This window comes from Elaeis guineensis, chromosome 10 (genome assembly GCF_000442705.2).
Source record: "Elaeis guineensis isolate ETL-2024a chromosome 10, EG11, whole genome shotgun sequence".
NCBI classification, from domain to species: Eukaryota; Viridiplantae; Streptophyta; class Magnoliopsida; order Arecales; family Arecaceae; genus Elaeis; species Elaeis guineensis.
Genome location: NC_026002.2, coordinates 28633159 through 28660191, shown reverse-complemented (window position 1 = coordinate 28660191; position 27033 = coordinate 28633159). Strand labels below are relative to the sequence as shown.

Genomic DNA, 27033 nt, shown 5'->3' with positions numbered 1-27033 from the left:
CTTCGACTTTCGGCAACACATCCACCCCTGACAAAGGCCGATGCATCTGTTGCGACGGGGGTTCATACTCCTTCTACGGTCGAATTTTTGGGCCGAACCATCGGCCGACAAGCCGATCGGGCCCCGACCGAAGAAAGGCTAAAAGCCCACGCGACTGTCGTCGCGACTTCCGACCAGGCTACGGCCGGTCGAGGAATATTCGGCTTACCACCGTCTATCACACGACGCGACCTTAGTCGCATCTACGACTTGCCGACCAACCTACGGCCGGCTGAACGACATTCGGCTTGCTACCGTATGTCGGAAGACACAGAACCCGACGCAAGAGTATGGGGACCCGACTTACTATCGTTCCCCCGACACTGCGCCGGACGACGACCGACTAAGCGCATCTACGGAAGCCCGACTACCGAACCTTTACCAGGTTCGGTCCCTCCCGACTCAACAGATGCACCCGACTGACGACTTCGACTATCGGAAGCCGACCTAAAGTCGGGACACATTCTACTTTCAGGGCTGCGCAAGTTATCGAAGTCCTACCGACTTACGTGAGTCAGCAACTTACTTAAGTTAGCGACTAAAGTTCGACATCGCAGCAATGATCGGCATTACAAACAAGAAGAAAAGGAAAAAGTTTCATTCATTGATGAAAAGAAATTACAAAGTCGGGTCGAAGCCCGGTTACATGTATTTTCAGAAAACAAAAAAGGCGAAGATAGTCGACAGGGCCGATCATCCGTCCTAGTCGATCTCTTCGACCGACGGAGGATCGGGGATGATCGGCGTTTCGGCCATGAGCGGCGCTGGGTCGGCGGCCGGAGGATGGGCTTCAGTCGGCAAGGGCACCTGCTCCGGGATGGCTTCCTCCGCCACGACGACGCCTCCCGACGGCTGGTCGGCCACCTCCTCGGTCCCTTCTCCTTTGGCCCCTTCCTCCTCGGCTAGCGACGGGACGACGCGGCTGACGTCCAACTCCGGGTACAAGGCATGGACGGCGTCCCGACCGTCCTCGAACCCGACCTGGTATGAGGCGAAGCCGATTCAAGCATCTCCTCCCGGTATTGGTCGGAGGACCGAAAGTCCTCCACCGCCCGATCGGCCGACTCCCTCGCCGACCTTGCCTCGTCCTCAGCACGGGCGAGCTCCTGCCTCGCCGACTCCGCCTCGACCCTCGCCATTTCAGCGTCGATCTGGGCGATGGACAGCTCCTCTTCGGCTTCCGCGAGCTTCTCCAGGCTGCCCCGAAGTTGCTCGCGTTCCCCTTGGAGTTCGACGGTGGCACCATCTCGTTCACGTCGAAGGCGACGCACGGCCCGACCTTTGTGCTTGGCCTCCTTCTTGGCCGATCGGAGTTCGGACCCAAGCCGGGAGACCTCGTCGACTAACTTGGCCTCCCGGTCGGCCGACTGCTAGAGTTGGTCGGCCAACATTGCCCTCTCAGCCTCGGCCGCTGCCGACTTCTCCTTGAAGGCTGCCCGAACGTTGCCGAACCTCCGGTACCCGGCCTCCAGTTCGGACATTGTGAAGATCAGCTGCCGATAGAAAAAAGCTTCGTCAGAATCGCATAACACGAAAAATTTCTAAGTTAAACGAAAAAGTGATGCGAAGCTTACCTCAACCATCGTCGGGTAGAACCGCGACAGCATCTCGGCCACCTGTCGAGACCGCAGCGACTCTACGTCGGCTGGGAGGAGGATCCCTTGGCACAACCTCCTCGCAAGGTTGTGGTCGGCCAACGCCGACGCACCCTCGGGGTAGTATGCGCTGGGAGGCATTGAGCGGCTCCCCGACCTATCCTCCTCCGCGGGCTCCATCGGGGCTTTCCCCGATCAGCCGCCCCGACCGACGGGACTGGCAGGGACGGGACGCTGGAGTTCGACCCGACGCCCCCCGTTGCTCCAACGGACGCCGCCGGACGATGTTCGGTTTCCCGAACACCATCCGGCTCCACCCGCACCGGCGAAGCCGTCGATATTCCTTCGGCCACCTCCTTGTCGGCCTCTCCTCAGCTTGGACCGTCGGAGCCGCGAGGGCAATGACCGGCTCCGACTGGTCGGTTGCCGATGCCTCGACGGTCGGCGGGGCTGGGGCTGGTTTCTTTGCAGGGCGCGAAGGGCCGGCCCCCGACGCTGGCCTCTTCCTCGTGGCAAACCGCCGAATCTCGACGTCCGTCGGCCTCATCCTCGGTGGTGTCCCTGCAATACCGACAAGAACGTTAAAGGCTGGACCAAAAGCTGACCAAAAGATGAACAAAAAGAAAGGCCGGGGGATCGGGCGATACCTATTCGGGGGACCAGACTCAAGCCGGCGTCATAGAGAGCTTGTTCGGTAACAAGCTCCCTCTGCTTCGGTACCGACATATCCTTCAGTCGGTGGAAGTCCTCCCGGTCGTCCGCTTCCACCCGACTGTTGTCGTTGGCCTCGGTTCGGGGTACACCCCAACGAGAAGGAAAGCCCCAAGGAGAAGAGGAGGAAACAAAGAAAAATTGGTTATTCCACCCATGAATGGACGATGGAAGACCGGTGATGAAAGCAAGACCCTTCCGGGGGTTGAAGAGCCACCACCCTCGGGCTTTAGGGTGGGGTCGGAGCACAAAAAATGCCCGAAAGAGTGAGACGCGCGGGTTGGTCGGCAAGAGCTGACACAACAGCGCGAAAGAAATGATTAAACGAACAGAGTTCGGCGCCAGCTGCGCCGGACAGAGTCCGTAGTAATCAAGTAGATTCCGGACGAACTCCGGAATCGAAAGTCGAAGACCTGTGCGAAGGTCTTCAACGTACAGCGCCAGATCGCCAGGCGGAGGGTTGTTGACCCGACCGTCGGCCCCTGGAGCGGAGAGCCGAAACTGCTCCGGGATGCGATAGTGCTCCCGAAGCCGATCGACGTTCGGCCCCGAAAGCGAGGAGGCCTCATCTTCCGGAGCCGATCGGGAGTCGTCGGTCGGGTTCCCCGACCGAGCTCCCTGGGTCGGATTCCTGGTCATTATGCCGGAACCGAAAGAAAAGAAAGAGAAGAAAGGGAAGAAGAAGGAGAAGAGGGGACCACGAACCAGATGGACCCTCCGCAAGCGAAGAAGAGCTCTGCCCGCGACGACTGAGAAATCGCCCGGACAGAGTTTCCCCAGCGAAATGTGGCAAGTGTGGGTCAGGGGTCCGGGAGGTCCTATATATATAGGGCCGACCGACGGCCGAGATGCTTCCGCACCGACCGAAGACCTGCAGATGCGCGACGCGTGGCGCCCGCCGGTTGGCGGACGAGTCGGCGCGCCCCGTCCCGGGACGGCCGCACCGCCCACATTAAATACCGGAGGGGGCGCCGGCCAACCACCTTGACACGCGGCACACGGGGAGCGGCTCCACATTCATGCGCCCGCGCCGATTCGCGTTCCCAATGGGATGCCTGACAGCGCCCCACTCCCCCGCGATCGGCGCCGAATATCCGGTCGTCTGACGCCGTATCGTCCGGCGCCCGATCTTCTGACACCGACGTAACGTCTGACGACGACAAGACGTGGCGTCTGACACCTGACGCCGACGTGACTTCTGACACCGACTAGACGTCCGGATCGCTTGGCATTCATGAGGCGTCTGACATCGGATCATCCGGCGGTACGGTCGGATCTACACATGCGACAAATCCACTCCCAGTCGTCCGGGATTGCTGCCCGAATGAAAGCATCGGCCAGCTCACCACCCGACTTAGGAGCGGAGGGGGGCAACTGTTGGGGGATACCCACCGACCGACCGACCGACGGCCCGACCGACCGACCGACTGGCGGACCGACCGACCGACGGCCCGACTGACTGGCGGACCGACCGACGCACGGCCCGACCGACCGACTGGCGGACCGACCGACCGACGACCCGACCGACTGGCGGATCGACCGACTCCGACTGGGCGAAAACCCGACCGATCGTCGGTCGGGACGACCAACTGACGGATGCCATCACCGGCCATTCAACAATCCATCGCCGACTGGGGATATGTCGGGCGTATCCATCCCGACCGACTGAACCCAGTGGACTGATGGCCGACTCACATGATGCTCGCCGACCAATGGAGGGGCCCGACACCACTCAGCTGGCTACCGACTTTGGGTCGGTCGGCTCCTCCAACCACCGTACAGCCGCCAGACGTTGTCAGTTCTGACACGGACATGCGGCACGGCTACCTAGGGACATTGTCCCGCACAGGGCATAGTCAACCCTGGTGATTGGACAGCCACACGGCAACATGATGTTTTCACGGCGACTCTGACAGTCCACAATGAGTTGACAGTTCCTCATTTGTCCGCGCCATTAATGACGGCGCCATACTGTGCTCCACTATATATACCGGGGGAGGCAACAGTGCAAGGGATGGATCCGCTCCGTCTCTCCTGAAAATGCAGGCTCGCCCCTCTTTCCCTCTCCCTCTCTCAGAGCTTTCTGTCTACATTTCACTGTTGCCCAGTCATCTCTCTGACTTGACCGTCGGAGGGTCCCCGCCGGAGCCGCCTCCGGTCAGTGCGGACTTCCTTTTGCAGGTGCACGCTCCTCGGCGATCGGACGACGAGACGATTGGCCGCAACAGATTGGCGCGCCAGGAAGGGGACAGCATGACTAGGACAAGAGCTCAACGATCGAGAGTCACTGGGTCGGCCAGGCACTCTTCCCGCCGGGAAGAGGCCTCTCCACCACCACCGACGACGGAGCCTAGCTCTCCGCGCCTTGCAGTGATCACGGAGGCCCAGATTACGGTCATCGTACGACAGATGATCGTACTGATCGATGCAGTCAAAAGTCTCCAACAGCAACCGGCGGCCCGACCTGATATACTAATTAATGAGACATCTAATTCCCGAGTTCCTAGATATTGCTTTAGGTGTTGTCAAGTATGCATTAAATGTTCCTCAAACTATTACCCGGCTTTGCAAATAAACATACGAGCACTCTCTTTATCCTATCAATTCTAATAAATTATATCAATCATCTTGTGGTACATGACAAAACCAAATCATTCATTGCCCCCGCTAAAGCGTTATTCCAAGCCTATAGGGACATTCTCTGGTTTTGATATCAGCAAACCCAATAATTACTCACCAGACTCCACCCTCCATCTTATCATATAAATTTCCAACTGTCACGTTACTACAGTGAATTAAATGATGATTGAACGGGTTATTCCTCCAGTCTTAATATATTGAAAGTCGTATCTCACATCATGTACAGTAGTAAAGAAGCCAGTCCGGTGCATGCATCTAGGCTAGATTTATCCGCCTATGCCGGTCCTCCAATTGCTCGTGGGACAAGTGGACTTAGCTTAGATACTAAGCGTGCCAGATGCACCATGTTTGCCGCACCTGCTTCAACACCCTTCACGTAATCATGGGTGACAATATGATGACGCAGTGGGTTCAAACTGACGCCACGTGTGCGGTGGACTGTGAGCCCAATTGAGCAGGAGAACAACTCGTGGAAGTATTCCCTATTTGGAAACGGGGTTCTGGGTCTCAATTGTGGGGTATCCGTTTACCGGTCCTCCTTCCGTTCATTGAACCCGGCCAGTCGGCGCGGAGATGCCATGTAGCGGACAGCATCTAGTCGCGGTCGCCCGCTCGCCGCTACTTGTTGACTTGGGTACGGAGCCGCCGCCTGCCCCCACCTTCGATATTTTTTTTTAATTTTTTGAAAAAAAAATATTACTCGGATATTACATGGATATAACAGAACGAATGGAATTGATAATAATTATAAGACTATTTTATCTAAATAATATTAATTTAAAAAATATAAAAATAATATTTTTTAAAAATATTTATCAAAATATTGTCTAAAATAAAATCATGAATAATTTTATATATTGACACATCATAATTCATATCATGTAGAATATAAAGTCAGTAACTAGTAAGTCGTCTTAAATAGAACGACTTTATATAAGTCGTTCTACCGTAGAACAACTTACAGAGTCATCCTATGATAAAGCGACTTTATATTTTTTTCAATCATAAGTTCCCGCGATCCAACGATCCCTATTTTTTCCACTCCTCTGCTCCTCCTCCCTCATCTTTCTCCTCCCGCCCTCTCTATCTCCATCAAGGAGGCCTCGACGGCTTCCCTCAATGGTCCAAAGACGTAGAAACTCCTTCATAAGATAAAAAGAAGAGTGGCATTGATTGTTAACGTCAACGGTAGTGAGAAGGGGAGAAGGAAGGGAAGGATGAGAAAATATTTCTTCCTTTGCCGCCATCTTTGTAATGCAATGAGAAAAGAATTTCGTGTTTGGATGGATCTTCTTAGCAAAATGAAGAGATAGATGATTGAGAGGATTGCAGTTTCATCAGGACTATTTTGTTGGTATTTATGGATAAAAAAAATTAATTATTTTAAAAAATTGGACATGAGATATGAGAAAATATTTGATCTGAATAGTAAATATAGAAAGTAATATTAAGACATAAAATTTTGAATACGTGGTTAGCATATGATCACATGCAAGGAAGAAAAATCTGTGCTGATTGGATCATGGAGGCTAGTGGTTGAGAAAAGCACAAAATCGCTTTATCATAGGACAACTCTATAAGTCGCTCTACGATAGGGTACTTATAGAGTCGCTCTATTTTTGGATGACTTATTAGTTACTGACTTCATCTTATATATTATGTGAATTATGGTGAATTAGCACATAAAGTCGTCCTATCATAGGATGAGTTTATTTTGGACAGTATTTTGATAAATATTTTTAAAAAATATTATTTTGATATATTTTTTAAAATTAAAATTATTTAAGTAAAATTATCTAATTATAGCAGTTCCTTGGCCAATTTAAACTTCTTAGTATTAACATAATTTTATTAATAATAATTTGGCAATAAAGATAGTGATAGCAATAGATTGGATTGGTCAATATTTATATTTATTTTCTGATTAAAAATCTACTTTTTTTTATCCAACCCATACTCATCTTCGGTCAAATCAGATCAAATAAATATATAAATTAGATTAGGTAAATAAAAGAGGTCGGATCGGATCGGATTAAGTTAGATAAAAAACTCAACTTACAAATATTATAAAATAATTATAATTTAAAAAAAAATTAATTAAAATTATATTCGATCGGATTCGAGTTGGAGCGTAACATTATTTATATATGATCTGAATCTGTTTTAAATTTTTTTAAAAAAATTCATATCTATCTCGAGGTTCTAGTTAAATTAGATAAAATATATTTTATTTAGATCAGATCAGATTAGATCGTATATTTATGACTTGATCAAAATTATTTTTTTAAAAAATAAAATTATGAATGATAATAAAAAATAACTCTATTTACAAAATTAAATTTAAAATTTAAAAACCTATGCAGTGTTATTAAATCTGGCCCGATCGGTCGGACCGAAAACCTGGTGACCCGGTCAAAAGACCAGACCGGTTATCTAATTAAATCGTTTATGCTTAAAATCCGGTTAAAACTGCATGAACCGGCCGGTTGAACCGTGAACCGTCTGACCCGGTCTAACCCGGTTGAACTGTAAAATTAAAAATTAAAATCTTCTGATCTTCGAGATCGACAGTTCGACTTCCTGTCCCTTCGTGGCTTCGTCTGTCTTTGTTCTCGAGCTCAGCAGCGGCAGCGAAGGAGGAGAACCGAGTCTTCTCCATCTTCGGTGAGTAATCTGTTAGTGTTATCTAATTTTTTTTTTTCCAAATCTCTGGAGTCTGGCAGCAAATAGGATCCAGAATCAGCCCCTCCGGCCTCCGTCCGCTTCCTCCAAGGCTCCAACCGCGACCGCCCTCCTCTGCTCGCCCCCTCCCCTCCGGACCTCCCTCTGCCTCTTTCTTCTCCGCTCGGCTGCCTTCCCCCTCCGCGGCTCCACCTCCTCCTCCTCCGCCGTCCGCCTCCTCTTCCTCCGCTCGAGTGCTCGACCCCCTCCCCCTCTGCCTCCTCCTCCGTCGGCTCCTTCCCCCCTCCGCCATCTCCTCCTCCTCCGTACGCTCGACTCCCTCCCCCTCTACCCCCTTCCCCCTCTGCCTCCTCCTCCCTCGGCTCCCTCCCCCCTCCGCCGCCTCCTTCTCCTCCTCCGTACGTTCGACCCCCTCCCCCCTCGGCCTTCTCCTCTGCTTCGTTCCCTCCCCCCTCCGCCTCTGTTCACTTCCTCCAAGGCTCCAACCGCGACCGCCCTCCTCTGCTCGCCCCCTCCCCTCCGGACCTCCCTCTGCCTCTTTCTTCTCCGCTCGGCCGCCTTCCTCCTCCGCCTCCTCCACCGTCCGGGAATCCGCCGTCCGCCTCCTCTTCCTCCGCTCGAGTGCTCGACCCCCTCCCCCCTCTGCCTCCTCCTCCGTCGGCTCCTTCCCCCCTCCGCCATCTCCTCCTCCTTCGTACGCTCGACTCCCTCCCCCCTCTGCCCCCTTCCCCCTCTGCCTCCTCCTCCCTCGGCTCCCTCCCCCCTTCGCCGCCTCCTTCTCCTCCTTCGTACGCTCAACCCCCTCCCCCCTCGGCCTCCTCCTCCGCTCCGTTCCCTCACCCCTCCGCCTCCTCCTCCTCCTCCGTACGCTCCCCCCTCTGCCTCCTCCGCTCGGCTCCCTCCCCCCTTCGCATCCTCCTCCTCCTCCTCCTCCATATGGCCGTCCGCCTTCCTCCCCCTTCCGCCTCCTCCTCCTCCTCCTCCTCCTTATACAGTCGCGGACATGGCGAAATTTTTTTTTTTTTTTTTAAATGCTGTGACAGTGTGAGTGTGTGACTGTCTGCTGACACGATGAATTTTTTTTTTTTAAATACTGTGTGACTGACTGCAGTGTCACAGTAACACTAGACACCACTGTACAGTAAACACCCGTGAACATGAAGATTTTTTTTTTTAATAATGCTATGCTGATTGATACAGTAAATATTAAATATTATTTTTTTAATTCTATAATCTGTGATCACCGTGAGTTTGACTCTATAGGATCATAGGAAAAAAAAAAATTTAGATAGAAATGAAAGAAGATGTCGATGACTTGATCTTGTTATTTATTTATTTTATCTTCTACTTATAAATTATAGCTTAATTTAATTTTCTTTGCAGATTATCAAAATGGCCTCTGTTGAGGGAAATATGCCATCTATGGATGATTCAAGTAATACTTCATCCACTCAAATAACTGGGGTTAGAGGTAAAAGTGATCCTGCATGGAATCATTATAGAGAAGCTCCTGAACTTAGTGGTAATACCAAAAGGATGAAGTTGGCATGCTTGTATTGTGGAAAGTCATTTGCTGGTGGTGGGATCAATCGCTTCAAACAACATCTTGCAGGAGTAAAAGGGGAAGTAGAACCATGTCGCAAGGTGCCGGCGGATATTCGTCATCAAATGATACAAAATATTCAAGCTATTAGTGAGAAGAAGAAAAGAACAAAGAAAATGGGTGAAGATTACAATCCCTTTAGTGCAAGGCACAAGGAACATGAGGAACAAGTATATTATAGGCAATTAGGTGAAGATAATGACATACAAGAAATTCCTCCCTCATCAAACAAGTCTACGGGTAATACAAGAGGTAAAAATATAGAAGGTGGAAAAGGAAAACAACTAGGAACAATTGAAAATTATTTCATGCCAAGAACAACTCCTGGTGCTCAACCAACTATAAAAAGCTTGTTGCAAAACAAAGAAGCAGTTGAAAGGTGTGATCTTACAGTGGCAAAATGGATGATAGATGCATGTGTGTCATTTAATGCTGTCAACTCTAAGTATTATCAGTGCATGATAGATGCCATAGCTAGTATGGGGCATGGTTACAAAGCTCCAAATTTTCATTCTGTTCGTGTTTATTTGTTAACCAAGAATGTTGATGAGGTGAAAAAGTATGTTGAAAGCTTTCGTGCCACATGAAAGAAAATAGGATGCACAATCATGACTGATGGATGGACAGATCAGTGTAGGAGAACTTTGATTAATTTTTTAGTTTATTGTCCTAGAGGGATCGTATTCTTGAAAAGCGTGGATGCTTCAGATACCTCAAAGACAGTTGATATATTGTACAAGTTGTTCAAAGAAATTATCATATCCGTTGGTTTTGAAAATATGGTTCATGTAGTGACTGATAATGTTGCAAACTATGTTGCTGCCGGTAAAAAGTTGGAGCAAGACTTTTCTACACTTTTTTGGTCACCTTATGCTGCTCATTGTCTTAATTTCATCATGCAAGACATTGGCAAGTTAGTTTCAGTGAAGAACACCGTAGCCCATGCTGCAGGTATCACAAAATATATTTATAATCATTGTTATCCTTTATATTTGATGAGAAAATTTATTGGTGGAAAGGAGATAATTCGTCCGGCACCTACACATTTTGCTACCAATTTTATTGCTTTACAAAGTATATTGGGCCACAAAGATGCATTAAGAGCAATGGTGACTTCTAGAGAGTGGACAACTTCAGCTTATGCTAAGGATAGTAAAAAAAAAGCTCGTCGATGACGTGCTTAATTCTCTTTTTTGGAATGAATGTGCAACCATTGTTAAACTAACAGAGCCTTTAATTCGAGTTTTGAGGATTGTTGACAGTGATGATAGACCTTCAATGGGCTACTTGTATCATGCTATGCATCAAGCTAGAGATGAAATGATCAAGAAATTTAGAAGGAGAAAGATTGTAGTTGAACCTTATTTGAGAATAGTTGATTCTCGATGGGATTTGCAATTACACCAAAATCTTCATGCAGCCGGGTTTTGGTTGAATCTCTATTTTCAATATGACTCAGAACTTATGGATAAACATCCTCGTAGTGTTTTTGGACTCTTAGATGTCATAGAGAGATATTCATTTGGTAATCCAACCTTGCAGGAAAACTTACCTAATGAGATGAGGTTATTTAGAAATGCAGAAAATGACTTTGGACGCTCATCGGCTATAAATGATCGAAGTCGCTTGGCTCCAGGTAAGCTTGTTCCTTAGTTATGTTCTTATGCTTTCATTAGTTTCATTGATATAAAGTTTTTTCAATTATATTTTATTTTAATAAATATAATATTTTGTATCTAGATGAATGGTGGGTCACCTATGGAAGTTGTGCACCTAATTTGCAAAAGTTAGCTATTCGTGTTTTAAGCCAAACTTGTAGTGCGTCCGGGTGTGAGAGAAATTGGAGCAACTTCGAACATATTCATTCTAAAAAGAGAAATAGGTTAGAGCATCAAAAGCTTAATGATCTAGTATTTGTACACTATAATTTGAGACTACAATAAAGGTAATTTTATTATGAATGATATCCAATTGCTTGTATTTATTTTTTGTTATTTAATTTTCAAACTAACAAATATTAAATACAGATTTTATTTCAAGGGTCGCAACTATGATCCTATTGACTTTGAATTGTTTGGTGATAATGATGCGTGGATATTAGTCGATAAGCCATCGGAGTTAATTAGTAAGGAATTAGAAACTTTTCACCGTGAATTGGCATCATGTTCTATTCAAAAAAATAATAATAATAGTGAGCGAATTATTTTATTATATAGTTTATGAATAAAATATTATTACAATTTTATTACATATGATTTTTTTTAACTTTTTGTTAAATTTATGATTTTGTAGATATATTGAACTTGGAAGATTTGGATGGTGATGATGGTGAAAATGATGGAAATGATGCGAATAGGAGAGAAGATGGAGGAGATGAGAATATTGCAACTCAAGAAGATATTTTTGCAAATATTGACATAAATTTCAGTCCATTAACTTGAATTTTTATGTTGTGTACTTGTTTATCACTTTTAACTTTTTTTTTTAAAAGATATTGAAGTGAAATGTCGTACATTATTATGTACTTGTTTGTTAAAACTTTTCATTTTGCTAGCAGATGTGGATGGTTATGTTTTAAACTACTAGTTATTATGCATTTATAACTTTATGCCATTAAATCTTTATATTCATCAATATTTTAATTTAATTATTTGTATTTATAAGATTATAGTTTTATTTCATTTGTATTTTGATACTTGTCGCGTTGGAATATATATTATCAGAATTATTATTATATTTTTAAATATAAATAAATTATTAAATTTTGAATTTTATGATTTATGTATTGATCCATCGATTCAATCGTTGATCTGTCGGTCCAATCGCTGACCCACTAATCTGGTGCTTTATCAGGGTCAAAATCCGGACGGGATTTAATAACTTTGAACCTATGGGTTATAATGCTGTCGACACGGCACACGAGATAATCCGCAATTATCTTTTCCGTGTTTATGATAAAAGAATGATATAAAGATCTTAAATGCGGACAGGAGATACGTACTTCAGGCTAATAGAAAAGTGCTACGTAGGCAAACCTCAGTGGCCCCCGATGGTGGATGTCCACCGGTGGCGACGGGATCCCGCAGCGCCGGATTATCCGGGTTCCTGTCGTTCTCCGACCACGGTCCAACCTATCCTCCGACGAAACCCATAAACATTCTCTGCGAAATCCGCTTTGCACGCAGGCATCATCTCCATGCGCTCGTGCGAAATGGTCCCACATGTGCAATCCCCGGTATTTTCTTCGACGCCAACGGGTTCTCAGAAAGGTAAGCAGTGCGGGCCCCATTCGGCATCCGACCGCGAAGTGTGAACCGAAGAAGCGAGAAGAAAAAGCCTCCCACTCTTCTCTCTCGCATGGGCTTTGTTGGAGTCGAGTCTCCTTTTCGATTGCTTCCAAAAGGAGTCTTGTGAAGGCGATGCGACAATCTCCGATCGTAGTCTGAAAGAAGCCCTCCGCCTCCTCGCTTTCACAGTTTCGGGTGTAAGTCTCCCGTTAATCACCTCGTCGGAGCTTGTTTGCCTGTCGTTTCTTTTCCTTGATTTGTTGCGTTTTCTGTCTTTGATCGGGATGGGCTGGGTTCGATTTGTTTTCTGTGTATGATTGCTTTATTATGTTGGATTTGCTTCTACTTTCTTTCTTTCTTTCTTTCTTTCTTTGGGAGGGGGTGTTGGATTTGATGTTGCTTTTTGTTCTTTCGGTTTGGGGATGGTCGTGGGTGTAGGGTTAGGGCAGTTGAAATGACATTATACGCTGTAGGGTTCCAAGAAATGGATTTGCGAGCCCCATGATGGAAGGGGATTGGAGAGGTAGAATGGGCATTTTGGAATCTCTGAACTAGTTCGGACGTTTAGTCTTGAATGGTTGTAGTTTTCTGAGGTCTTTGGGATATTGGAATGATGTAGTGTAGTAAATGCTCCCCGGAGTTCTTTATAGAATGCCTAAAGCAAGTTTCTTTCTTCTTTTTCACTTCGTCTCTGTTTTCATTGTGGTCCTTTAATAGAGTTATGACACATGATATTAACCTTTGGAATCGATACACAGCAAGTTACGTATTTGGCATCTATCACAGATTTGGATTGGTATTAGGTTTTGTTTTTGTGTATCAGAACTTAATTAAGTTGCTGCTTGTGAAGTATCCAATTTCAAAAGTTGGATTTCTATATAGATGGTCTGTTTGGCTCATGATTTTTTTTCTTATTACTCAAAGGAATGTAGAGAGAAGAATATTGTGGCTGTGGCAGCTGCTGGGTGATGGAGGGCTGTGACTGCATTGAGCCTCAATGGCCTGGAGATGAGCTTTTGGTGAAGTATCAGTATATATCGGACTTCTTTATAGCGCTTGCCTATTTCTCTATACCGCTCGAGCTCATTTATTTTGTGAAGAAGTCTTCATTCTTCCCATATAGGTGGGTGTTGATACAGTTTGGTGCTTTCATTGTTCTTTGTGGAGCAACCCACTTAATTAATTTGTGGACTTTCACAATGCATTCGAAAGCACTTGCCTTGGTAATGGCAATGGCAAAAGTGTCGACTGCGGTTGTGTCTTGTGCAACCGCGTTGATGCTTGTGCATATAATTCCTGATCTGTTGAGTGTGAAAACAAGGGAGCTTTTCCTGAAGAATAAGACTGAGGAGCTTAATAGGGAGATGCACCTCATAAGAACACAGGAAGAGACAGGAAGGCATGTCAGAATGCTGGCGCATGAAATCAGAAGCACACTTGACAGGCATACTATATTGAATACTACGCTTGTTGAGCTAGGGAAGACTTTAGGTTTGGCAGAATGTGCACTGTGGATGCCATCCCGTAGTGGTTTAAATCTTCAGCTTTCTCACACTCTAAACCACCAAATACCTCTTGGATCTGTGGTGTCTATTAACCTACCTATTGTCAATCAAGTTTTCAGTAGTAACCGTGCAATGAGGATTCAGCATACGTGTCCATTAGCAAGGATCCGATCACGTACAGGAAGATATGTGCCACCAGAAGTTGTTGCTGTCCGAGTACCACTATTACATCATTCAAATTTCCAAATAAATGATTGGCCTGAGCTGTCTGCAAAGAGCTATGCAATAATGGTTTTGATACTCCCATCAGATAGTGCAAGAAAGTGGCATGTTTACGAACTGGAGCTTGTTGAGGTGGTTGCTGATCAGGTTATCATCAACTCCTGTTTTCCATTTTGTCCAATGACCTATCATTAAATCTTTTTTTTTTAAAAAAAAAGTTGTTATTTTACTAATGATCTCATTATTATTAATTGCTATGGTTTTAACTTTGACAAAAGTGATAATGCATGTAGTCCCTAATCACATTTATTTAAATCTACTACTCAGTATGGAAATGAGCACATAATCAAGTTTAAGCATTTTTATTTGATAATGTTGGAACATGGTGAGAGTTTTGTTATGAGAACTTAAAGGTCGGCCTTCGAAGGAATTCGCACCAAAGGGTCTCAAGGCGTCATTTGAGTATATGAGATGAAAAGCAATTTCATCTTTTTTTTTACTAAGAGAATCTATGTTCTTATAATAGATCCTCTTTGGATACATTCTAGTTGGAATACTTCCAATGTAAGCCATAGAAAGGATTTGTTTCCTAATTTGACTGGTGACAACAAACCCATAAGCCAGTGAGATGCTTATAATACAACCTTGTGGGGAAAAAGATCATGGATTTCTTATTTCCAGCTCCTTGCATCTGCAACTTCATTGTTAATCTTGCAAGAATCTGATTACATTAGGCTGCAAGTTATAGCAAGTTAATTGCTGTTCAACTTTCTCCTGAAAATCTGAATGGACATGCCCTCCATTAAACGCCATCCAATAATCTTTCTCTGTCACATTCAGATTGAAGATCCTAGGGAACACTTTCTGGATATCACTCTGGATTTTAAATTCTTTCCAACTGTTGCTTTCCATATAATTCTTGTTCTTGGTGCTACCACTGCATCTCACTTTTTTCTGAATAGTTGTAACTCTAGCCATTGTTCATCAAATCCCATTCTGGCTGGGTTTAGATTGTCAAATAGTTCTTTGGAAAATGTTTGGTAATATATCTTTCTCTGAGTTTTATTGGGTTCGATTTGGTCTACATGCATCACCTTTTTCAGATGGCAGCATTGACTAGGGGTAGCTGAATGCTTTAACTGAGGATCTGAACCAGTATCAAGATAATTCACGCATGAAATACACGTGATCCCCTTTACATTCCTTATTAATTGCTTCAATGGAACTTCAACGAAGAAAAATGTATTTGGTTACTGTAAGGGCTTTATAACTTTTATTACAGATATATTTTCCAAAGGCAGTAGGTGTAGTTTACATAATTTATGTGCTTTTAAGGGTTCACAAAGGCTAAAGAATGAGAATATTACATTTCATGCTATGTGGCTGGGACATGTCGGCTGCATCCCCAGTCACATGCCAAAGCTTGTGGTGGACAACGTGGGGCCATCACACACCTGCATGGACCAGTACAGACTGGCATAGTTTGATGTGGTGCGTAGAAGTACTGCTGTTGTACCATGCCGATATCTTGTTGCATTGGCATTGGCATAACACAATAATGCATGAGTATGAAACCTTGAGTCCACTGGTTGATATTGGAACACCTTGGAATGATCTCATGTTCTTCACTTTTCCTGAATCCTTTTTTACTGGTTTTGCTTTGTACTTTTGGGATAGTAGCTGAATTTCCCTGAAATCATTTTGCAATGTTTCCTTTTGTCTTTTGTTCCTGCTTCTTTTGTTAGATCTATGTGTCAAAGACGGACAAAATTCTGGACTCTAATAAAGATGGTGTGATGTGCATGTTATTGCTGATCCGAGCTTGTTCTGATTTGATTGTTTTGAGCTAAAGGGTTTTTAAATGCAAGGTGGTTTGTTTCTCTCATTTTCAAAAAACTAGGTTTTTGGGGTCTGACTGCATTCTGCATCTGCCTTTCAAACTTAGGGACTCAAGGTTGGATCCCTCTATTACTGAAGGTCTGCCACCATGTATCGTTGTTGATGAAGTTAAATATGTAGCTGTCACTTGGCTTTTGTGTGAACAGCTATGTAAAAAAAGTTCTCTTGTTTCAATGAAGTTTTCTACGCAAGATCATGGGAAACTATATTCCAAAACAGTTCCAATATTCTGTGAAAGATCATCATATACAGAAGTAAATTATCATCCCATACAAAGGAAAAGTGTGAACAAGTTGCACCATATTCCCAGTTCAAAAATTATTAGTGGATATGTTAACCAAAGAATGTGTGAAGGAAAATTCTGGTTGCATGTCATTGTGAACTTGATTGATACAACGTATACACTCTGACTTGATCAGGAATGCAGGATATTTGAGGGCTTCAAACTTGTGCATTTGGGCTTGTTGTATACAAGCCATGTACCAGTTGTTTCCCCATAAAAGGATTGTCTTCTGTGCAAACAACATGAATAATCATAATAAATAAATCAGAGGAGACAGCTGCCTTGTATGACAGATCATTGCCTCTCCCTTCTTCTTCTTCCCAATTTAACATCATGTTCTCTCTCTGTTTTGTTGTGTTTAATTTTCCTTAGATTTTTATCAAATTTATGCTGTGCAGGAAGGCAAGAATGGGCTAGCTTGATTTTACTTTTAAGCAGGAAGGGTATTGTTGGAGCATGGCATTCAAAATTGAGTCACTGGTTGCAGTTTATTATAATAAAAAAGTTGATACCAAGACCCCCACAAAACAAATAAAGCAGAAACGGTGGACTTGTATTTTCACTAAACCTAGGCAGCTGAAATTGTGAATGAATTGACTTTCTATGAAGCTGCTTCTTCTATGAGTTTTACTGAATCAATAAAGTTATTGGATGTTACTTGGTTCTTCAAGTAACTTCTTTTACTGTTAGTAAGCTTTTTCCCTATCTTTCAGATATTTCATCCATTATAAATTGAATGATTTTTTCTTAAAAGAAAATTGGTCAAAAAAAAAAATCAGAAATTAGAAAGCTGTAAATGTGGCAAAGTGTCAGCCTTCTTCTGGAAGGTAATTTGTTGATGTTTATTAAATTATAAATATTGTCCTTGTTCCTTCTCTAACTTCTCTGCTGTTCTTTTTTTCTTGATTTTTGTGATTGTTTTTGAGCCTTCGATTTCTTTTGCAGTCACTGATTCGAGTGCATATGTTATACTTAGGTAGCAGTTGCACTTTCTCATGCTGCCATTTTAGAAGAGTCTATGCGGGCACGTGCTCTACTCATGGAGCAAAATGTGGCTTTAGATTTAGCTCGTCGGGAGGCAGAAATGGCGATTCGTGCTCGCAATGATTTTCTAGCTGTCATGAATCATGAAATGCGGACTCCGATGCATGCAATTATTGCTCTGTCATCCCTGCTTCTGGAAACTGAGCTAACTCCAGAGCAGCGCTTGATGGTGGAAACTGTATTAAAGAGTGGCAACCTTCTAGCAACACTCATCAATGATGTTTTAGATCTTTCTAAGCTTGAGGATGGGAGCCTTGAGTTGGAGAGTGCAACTTTCAATCTTCATTCTGTTTTCAGAGAGGTAATATTTTTTTGTTTGGTCGATATATTCATTTGTAAGTTTTCCTGCTTACCTGATCAAATTGTTGCTTTGATTTGTAGGCCATTAATTTGATCAAACCAATAGCAGTTGTAAAGCAGCTCTTGGTATCGGTTACACTCGCACCTGACTTGCCTTTGTGTGCCATTGGTGATGAAAAGCGGCTTTTGCAAACACTTTTAAATATTGCTGGTAATGCTGTCAAGTTTACGAAGGAGGGCCACATATCAATTACAGCTTCTGTTGCCAAACCAGATTCTCTAAGAGAGCCTCGAGCTTCTGAATTTTATCCAATTGCTAGTGATAGGCACTTCTACTTGCATGTGCAGGTCTGCTGGCATCTGAAACTTGGCTAACCATGATTAATTTATATCACATCGCTCTGATATATTGTGCTTTTATATAGGCCAGGGTATCTTGATAAGAAATGGATGCAATATCTAGTTATGAGATAAGCAGAGTTCTCTAAAACATCATCTTTAAGTGCAACAACCAATCTTAATGCCATGAACTGAACAACCTCAAATCCATGCAGTATTTTATTTCTTCCATGAAAACATCATCTTTAAGTGCATATCATTGTGTTATAACCATCTTAAAATGACAATTTACATCCCTTTTCTTCAAATGCTAATACTCAAATGCTGCAGGTGAAGGATACTGGTTGTGGAATCAGTCCCCAAGATTTACCACGCCTCTTTACCACATTTGCACACTCTCAGACTGGATCAAGCAAAGGTTTTAGTGGAAGCGGACTTGGGCTTGCCATTTGTAAGAGGTATAATAAAAAAAAAAAAAATTCCATCCACATTGTTTAACTATTTTATTTGTGATTTGATGCGTTTAGTTTTTTTTCAAAGAAGAATTGATGCATGTTATGTTACTCTTGCATTCTCTAGAATCATCTTGTGTGAATTTTCAGAGCCATCTCAGAATTTAGTTATTATCAATAATTTGTGAGAGCATAGATTCAGCATTTGCATTTTGTCAAGAGGGCTTCTTTCTATTTAAGTTGGTATCACAATTCCACCGGTGCAATTTAGGTTCATAAATCTCATGGGAGGACACATCTGGCTTGAGAGTGAAGGTGTGGGGAAAGGTTGCACTGCAACATTTATGGTGAAACTCGGCGTCTGTGAAAATTCGAATGGTCATCTTCAACAAATTATGCGAGTGAGTAGGTCAGATAATGGAGAAGCAGATATTTCTGGCGCTAGAGCATTCTTTAAAGATGAGAATGGGTTGGTGCCCTCCAGGCTTCGATACCAGCAAAGTGTATAGACGTTGTGGAAGAAAATGATATACACAATGGAGCATGACAGTGCGAAAAGCTGTGATTAGTGGAACCAATTTTGTGATGATTTGAGGCAATGAACTGTTCATCCATCACCACATGTCAAAGTGTACAATGATCTGCACCCAGGCTAGGCTAAATTAAACAGCGAGGTACTGGATGGAATTAATGTTTTGCAAGTTGTACATTAGGAACTCCATTTACTTACCCATGGAGAGCCTTGTATTCTGCTGCTTGAAATAAATTCAAATCTATTGGTGAAGGGGTTTCCTTGAACTTGGCTTTTCCTAGGGCTCATGCTTGTCTTTTATCTGGAGAAAAAAGCTAGGAATCTTCTACATTTTAGAGGGTCAAATATGATCTTTTTAGTTCATACTTTGGTTGGAATAGATTTTACCATATATTTCTAACCATTGCAAACATTTGGGCTCTCGTTTTTAATCTTAATTGAATTTTCAAATATGAACAATATTTTGGTTTCTCCATGTAATGATGGCTGATCAAAAATTATCCTCCTTTAGGAAAGTTTTCCAGTATAAATTGTTTTTTTAATTTATGATTATGTTTGACTCATGCAATTGTCTAATCCACTATTCTTTATCATTATTTATTTCAGTGGGCAATGGTATATTTATATTTTCAATTGACCATGATACATAGATATTATATATTTTTCAAGCATGTTTTTTAATGATGATTTTAAATAAAAGAATAGTTAATAGTTTGTTCTTTTTGAAATCAAGATTATGTGTTCATATACAATAGAGGAAAAGTATCAAGAAAGCAAGGTTAGAACTGGGGCAAGAAGCAAAAGCCATGCAAAATTAAGACGGATTCTGTAGTCATTTCCTTTCTTATTGTTGTGTGGATAAATGAAGATATAAAGAGTCGAAACACTACCAACACAGCACCAACATCTTAGGATATTAGTGTCTTTTCTCAAAGACTATTTAACAACAAATAATATGGGATTAAATAGGACACTTAGAATGTATAGTTAAATATTTGGAATAACATTGATTAGAATATCACACTAAAATACTATCTCTACCCATCGAAATTTTTATATCTAAACAAAGAGGAAAAGAGGAAATTGCTATAAAACAATGCCTTTGAATTCTAGGTTGGCCTTCAGGATTTAGAATGAGAAGTTGAAATCCAAAATAACACGAGCTATAAATACCAAGGAGAAACTTTAAACCATAGCAACTGCAAGACAATAGAAAGATAGGGCAGACTTTTTCTTCTCTCTAAAAAGAATAGAAGGGTCTGTCCACAGGGTCCATACTTGATTTTGAAACTTTGAAGCCAACTGTTATTTATGAACCTTTTCGTCATGCACCGTCAACCCAGTTATCCTCATCATATTCAAGAAATAAATAAAACTTAAGTAACAAATCATTAGAAATATAACGATTTAAGGAATGTTATTTATGAACCTTTTCGTCATGCAACGTCAACCCAACCCAGTTATACCAAGAAACAAATAAAACTTAAGTAACAAATCATAAGAAATATAAGAAATATAACGATTTAAGGAGCAATATTATTCTTCAGTAACACTGGTATTACAGTGTATGTGTAATTGTTGGGATATACCGACCGATCCTATTGCCGACTCACCAGTGCCGACCCGTCCTCGGGTCTCGATCCCGACTGTCCATGAGAATGGGCCGACCGACTTCGCCCGACCGACTTCGTCCGACGGACGACCCCGACCGACGACCGACGGACGACTCCGACGGACGACCCCGACGGACGATCCCGACTGACGACCGACGGACGACCCCGATCAACGACCGACGGACGACTCTGACGGACCGATCCCGACGGATGACTCCGACGGACCGATCCCGACGGATGACTCCGACGGACGACCCCGACGGATGACCCCGACTAACTGTTGGGGAATACCGACCGATCCCACTCATGCCGACTCATCATCGGACGTCCGACTTCACCGACCGACCGACCGACGGGTGCCGTTACCGACCGGCCGACGGTTATCGACCGACCGAGGATACGTCGGTCGGGCAGACCTTTTCCGCTCTCCCGATCGACTGCACTAAGGAGCCCGATGTCCGACTCCTGCGACGTGCCTGACTGACTGTCGGAGGGGCCCAAATTTTCACCCGACGCCCCTCAGTTGGCCGCCGACCTATGGTCGGTCGGCTCCTCCAATCGCCGTACGACTGCCAGAAACTGTCAGTCCTGACAACGGCATGCGGCACTGCCGCCTAGGGGCATTATCCCACCTAAGGCATGGGTCAACCCTAGCGATTTGACAGCCTCACGGCGATTTGACACCCTTACGGCGACTCTGACAGTCTTCAGTGAGTTGACAATTCTTCAATTGTCCGCGCCATTAATGACGGCGCCATACCATGCTCCACTATATATATCGGGGAAGGCAACAGCGCTAGAGGTCCCTTTGAAAACTCTTGGGCTTGCTCCCTCTCTCTCTCTATCCCTCTCTCGTTGAGCTCCTTGCTTTCTTTTCACTGTTGTGTAGTCTTCTCTCTGACTTGACCGTCGGAGGGTCCCCGCCGGAGCCATCTCCGGTCAGTGTGGACTTCCCTTTTTGCAGGCGCTCGTTTCCCGACGATCAGGCGACGAGGGGATTGGCCGCAACAGATTGGCGCGCCAGGTAGGGGGCAACGCTCGCAGTGACTAGTTGGTGCTTCATTGACAGCACCAGGGATTGTAACCCCCATGGAATTCAAGATGACAAAGACAAGAGCTCAGCGATCGAGGGTCACCGGATCGGCGAGGCGCTCTTCCCGTCGGGAAGAGGCCTCTCCTCCACCCTCCATGGCGGAACCTGGCTCTCCGCGCCCCGCGGTGACCACGGAGGCGCAGATCGCGGCGATCGTGCGGCAGATGACCGTGCTGACAGACGCGGTCAAAAGCCTTCAGCAACAACCGGTCCGGCTGCTGCCTTCGCTGGCCGGGCAGCCGGCGGCGCGTCCGATGCCCTCCAAGAGCAGCCGCCGACGCCCGCATCGGTCTCCGTCGCCTCCGCAGGAGCACCTGCCACAGCGCTCCTACAGAGAGGAGGAGGGGCGGCCGCGGCGCGATACCCATCGGTCCCGACGGCATTCTCCCTCCCAGCTAGAACGAGCGAGGAAGGAGAAGCGCCCACGAATGCCGTCAGCCTCTCTCTCGGACTCTTCCGGAGACTCCACTCCTGGGGTCTCCCAGCACCGATGGACGGACGACTACGAACGCAGGTTCGAAGAAATCGACCGTCGGCTCGCACAGCTGCAGGTGGACAGGCATAAGTTCTCAAATGACGTCGACTTTCAGACCGCCCAACGTCTCTCCCGACTCATCCTCGATGAACCGATCCCCAGTCGGTTCAAGATGCCGCACGTGGAGCCCTACGATGGCTCCACCAACCCAATCGACCACCTGGAGAGCTACAAAGCTCTCATGTCGATTCAAGGGGCAACCGACGCTCTCTTTTGCCTTGGCTTCCCCATCACGCTCCACAAAGCTGCCAGGGCCTGGTACTCCGATCTTCGATCGGAAAGTATCCACTCCTTCGGACAGCTCGAGCACTCTTTCGTGGCTCACTTCAGCACCAGTCGGAAGCCGCCGCGAACGTCGGACAGCCTTTTCTCCCTCAAACAGGGAGAAAACGAGACGCTCCGATACTTCGTGACGTGATTCAACGCGGCCACGCTTGAGGTCTGGGACCTCAACGAAGACATGGCTATCTCGGCCATGAAACGGGGGCTGAGGGCGTCCCGGTTCACTTATTCCCTGGACAAAACCCTCTCCTGAACATATGCCGAACTACTGGAGCGCGCGTACAAGTACATGCGCGCGGACGAAGGAGCTTCCGACCGGCGCCTGACTTAAGGCACGGGCTGAAAGGAAAAATGAAAGAAAGGTCGGACCCATGCTGAACCCAGCAGGCCCTCCACCGATAGACGGGTCTTGCCCCGACGACGGAGTCCGAGACCAACGCATCGCAGGTATGACTCCTACACCCCTCTCCCCGCTCCTCGTGCGTAGATCCTGATAGAGATCGAAGGAGCGGAGAATCTACGATGACCTCGGCCTCTGAAGGCAAAAGGTCCCGACCAACACGGCCGATCGTCGATCGCCGAATCAACGGCTCGATCATCGATCGCCGAACCGACGGCCTCGGCCTCTGAAGGCAAAAGGCCTCGACCAACACGGCCGATCGTCGAATCAACGGCCCGATCATCGATCGCCGAACCGACGACCTCGGCCTCTGAAGGCAAAAGGCCCCGACCAACACGGCCGATCGTCGATCATCGAACCGACGGCCTCGGCCTCTGAAGGCAAAAGGCCCCGACCAACACGACCGATCGTCGATCGCCAAATCAACGGCTCGATCATCGATCGTCGAACCAACGGCCTCGGCCTCTGAAGGCAAAAGGCCCCGACCAACATGGCCCGATCATCGATCGCCGAACCGACGGTCTCGGCCTCTGAAGGCAAAAGGCCCCGACCAACACGGCCAATCGCCGATCGCCGAATCAACGACTCGATCATCGATCGCCGAACCGACGGCCTCGGCCTCTGAAGGCGAAAGGCCCCGACCAATATGGCTCGATTGCCGATCGCCGAATCTACGACTCTGTCGTCGGCCTGATCGTCGAATCGCCGAACCGACGGCTCAATCTACGTCTCGATCGTCGAGGACACATCGGATTCTACGACGGAGATCGAAGGGACGGAATATCTACAACGGGCCCCACCTCTGAAGGCAAAGGGCTTCGACTAATGCGGCTGGCTAACTTGCCGACTTAGCTTCGACTAAGAAGGGCAAAACGCCAACAAGACGACCGCAGTCGCATTCGCGACATACCGATCTGGTCACGACCGGTCGAAGGATATTCGGCTTGCCACCGTTTATCATACATCCCGACGCATACGTCCGACCAAAGGCTGGACAATGGATATTCGACTTGCCATCGTTATCCTATCCGAATACGTCGGACGCTACTCGACTATCGGATTCTGCGGAATAATCATGTCGACGAGCAACGTTCGGAGGTTGGCCGACCTCCGACCCGGCGTGCATGCTCGACCTACAGTCGGGACGACCGACATTGGATCGTTCGTTGATGTGATCTCCAGAGTCGGGGCAAGACGAGACGGAAAACCACTCCTTTCGTCTGAAGCTGTCGCCCACGTGTTCACGCGAGCCAACACAACATCGGACTCAGGAGTGGGGGGGCAACTGTTGGGATATACCGACCGACCCTATTGCCGACTCACCAGTGCCGACCCGTCCTCGGGTCTCGATCCCGACTGTCCATGAGAATGGGCCGACCGACTTCATCCGACCGACTTCGTCCGACGGATGACCCCGACCGACGACCGACGGACGACTCCGACGGACGACCCCGATCGACGACCGACGGACGACCCCGATCGACGACCGACGGATGACTCCGACGGACCGATCCCGACGGATGACTCCGACGGACCGATCCCGATGGATGACTCCGACGAACGACCCCGACGGATGACCCCGACTAACTGTTGGGGAATACCGACCGATCCCACTCATGCCGACTCATCATCGGACGTCCGACTTCACCGACCGACCGACGGGTGCCGTTACCGACCGACCGACGGTTATCGACCGACCGAGGATACGTCGGTCGGACAAACCTTTTCCGCTCTCCCGATCGACTGCACTAAGGAGCCCGATGCCCGACTCCTGCGACGTGCCCGACTGACTGTCGGAGGGGCCCAAATTTTCACCCGACGCCCCTCAGTTGGCCGCCGACCTATGGTCGGTCGGCTCCTCCAATCGCCGTACGACTGCCAGAAACTGTCAGTCCTGACAACGGCATGCGGCACTGCCGCCTAGGGGCATTATCCCACCTAAGGCATGGGTCAACCCTAGCGATTTGACAGCCTCACGGCGATTTGACACCCTTACGGCGACTCTGACAGTCTTCAGTGAGTTGACAATTCTTCAATTATCCGCGCCATTAATGACGGCGCCATACCATGCTCCACTATATATATCGGGGAAGGCAACAGCGCTAGAGGTCCCTTTGAAAACTCTTGGGTTTGCTCCCTCTCTCGTTGAGCTCCTTGCTTTCTTTTCACTGTTGCCTAGTCTTCTCTCTGACTTGACCGTCGGAGAATCCCCGTCGGAGCCATCTCCGGTCAGTGTGGACTTTCTTTTGCAGGCGCTCGTTCCCGGTGACCAGGCGACGAGGGGATTGGCCGCAACAGTAATCATAAGAAATATAACGATTTAAGGAACAATATTATTCTTCAGTAACACTGGTATTACAGTGTATGTGTATTCATGTACAATGGAGTATGTGTATTCATGTACAATGGATACATGATGACAACAAAATGACTCCAATTGAATACAATTGAAAGCAGAACAGCCTGAGTGACCACAAATTATCACTAGCTTCAGCTGGAGGCTGTTGGCAGTTAGACTGTCTTTCTCCACGTTATTGATCTGGATCACCTTTGATATCCTGAAAAATATTATATATATCAAAATATGTAACGTAGAAAACAATGACCAATCGAATGTTGTTACAAAAAGTAAATATTTATATTAAAAAAAAAATAATGGCTCACCAAAATCCACAAAAACCACCCTCCTAGATTTTCGGCCTTTCAGGGCAGAATCCATGCCATCCACAGCCCATCACGGCAAACAACCAGCCCAGATCCAAAATAGATCTGAGCAAGAGACACGGAACAAGAGATCGATCGGCATCGCTTGGTGAATGACCCGATCTACCATTTCACCAGCGAATCGCTGAACACAACCCGCGGCTTCTTTCTTCTGGCCTAATCTGCCAACACCGCGAGCCCGTATCACGGCAAACGACGACGGCCTCCCCAAAAATAGAATAGTAGGCTTAAAAGAGACGGAGAACCATACCCCTTTAGCTACTATCCCTCTCCCGTGAAGGAGGTGAGGGGATCGTACTTCACTTTACCGGAAAGAGAAAATAGGTACGGCCGTCGCAGACCTAGGACTCGCAGGGCTTGCAGTCTAGGGCAAAGGAAAGAAGCGGCGGGGATTCGCTGATGAAATGGTAGATCGAGGCCTTTCACCGAACCATGCCCCCCGCTCTCTCTGATGCGCCGTGGATGGAGAGGGATTATGCCGTGCGAGAGGCTCGATGGGGGAGAGATGGAAGGAGGAGCCTTGATTTATAATAGCAGTGGCGGCGAAGATGTCGGATCGAGATTGGACGGTCGCGAGTGGGTTAGGGTTTCGGAGGATGGGGAATTAGGGTTCTCGGGCCTCCTCGTCATAGATGGGCTGGGCTGGCTCGAAGCTTCCGCAACGAGCTGTGGACGCCGAGGATGCTGCCCGGAGAAATCCTTTGTACGCGTAGGGGAAAAAAAAAAAAAAAAAAAAAAAGCATCGCCCTACTTTTCAATGCATATTTAATATTTATAATTTATTTTTATTTAAAATTTTAAATAATAAAAATAATTTTTTTGAAAAAAATATAATATTTTGTGATCATAACGGTCAAATTATAACTTCTTATGTAGGATGTTATAATTTTTTTTCAAAAATTATAAAGAAAAAAAAGATATTTTCATTATTGAAAATTTATGATGCTTTCTAAAGTGCATTTAATGTCTACGGTTTCGCTTTTTCATTTAAAATTTTGAATGACGAAAATATTTTTTTTTTTTGAAAAAATTATGACATTCTATGATCATATTATGACATCATGCGGTCAAATTATCTGTATGGGATGTCATAATTTTTCTTTCAGAAATCATAAAGAGGAAAAAATATTTTCGTTATTAAAAATTTAAGAAATTTTTAAGTGACGAAAATGTTCCTCCCTTCTTTATGATATCCTTTCTATGCAGAAAGTCATAATTTAACCGTAAGATACCATAATATGGCTACAAGATAT

General features: G+C 45.9%; 1 protein-coding gene and 1 long non-coding RNA gene across 3 annotated transcripts; one reads left to right on the top strand and one right to left on the bottom strand.

Annotated features, from left to right (window-relative positions):
* The first annotated feature begins 12566 nt into the window (after positions 1–12566).
* Positions 12567–19399, top strand: LOC105052552 (probable ethylene response sensor 1). 2 transcript variants are annotated; one of them, XM_010933391.4, is made up of 6 exons: positions 12567–12754; positions 13482–14431; positions 17443–17811; positions 17892–18158; positions 18480–18607; positions 18873–19399. In XM_010933391.4, exons 2-6 carry the CDS (start codon positions 13526–13528, stop codon positions 19108–19110), a joined length of 1908 nt encoding a protein of 635 aa, XP_010931693.1. In that variant the 5' UTR covers positions 12567–12754; positions 13482–13525; the 3' UTR covers positions 19111–19399. The 2 variants fall into 2 exon arrangements, with proteins under 2 accessions (XP_010931693.1, XP_019708976.1); XM_019853417.3 differs by lacking the exon at positions 12567–12754 and adding an exon at positions 12797–13080.
* Positions 19400–25369: 5970 nt separating this feature from the next.
* LOC105052551 (uncharacterized) lies at positions 25370–26261 on the bottom strand. Its single transcript, XR_833378.2, has 2 exons — positions 25721–26261; positions 25370–25614 (listed from the first exon to the last, which is right to left on the bottom strand). It is a non-coding gene; the product is annotated as an uncharacterized lncRNA (long non-coding RNA).
* Between the last annotated feature and the right edge of the window lie 772 nt (positions 26262–27033).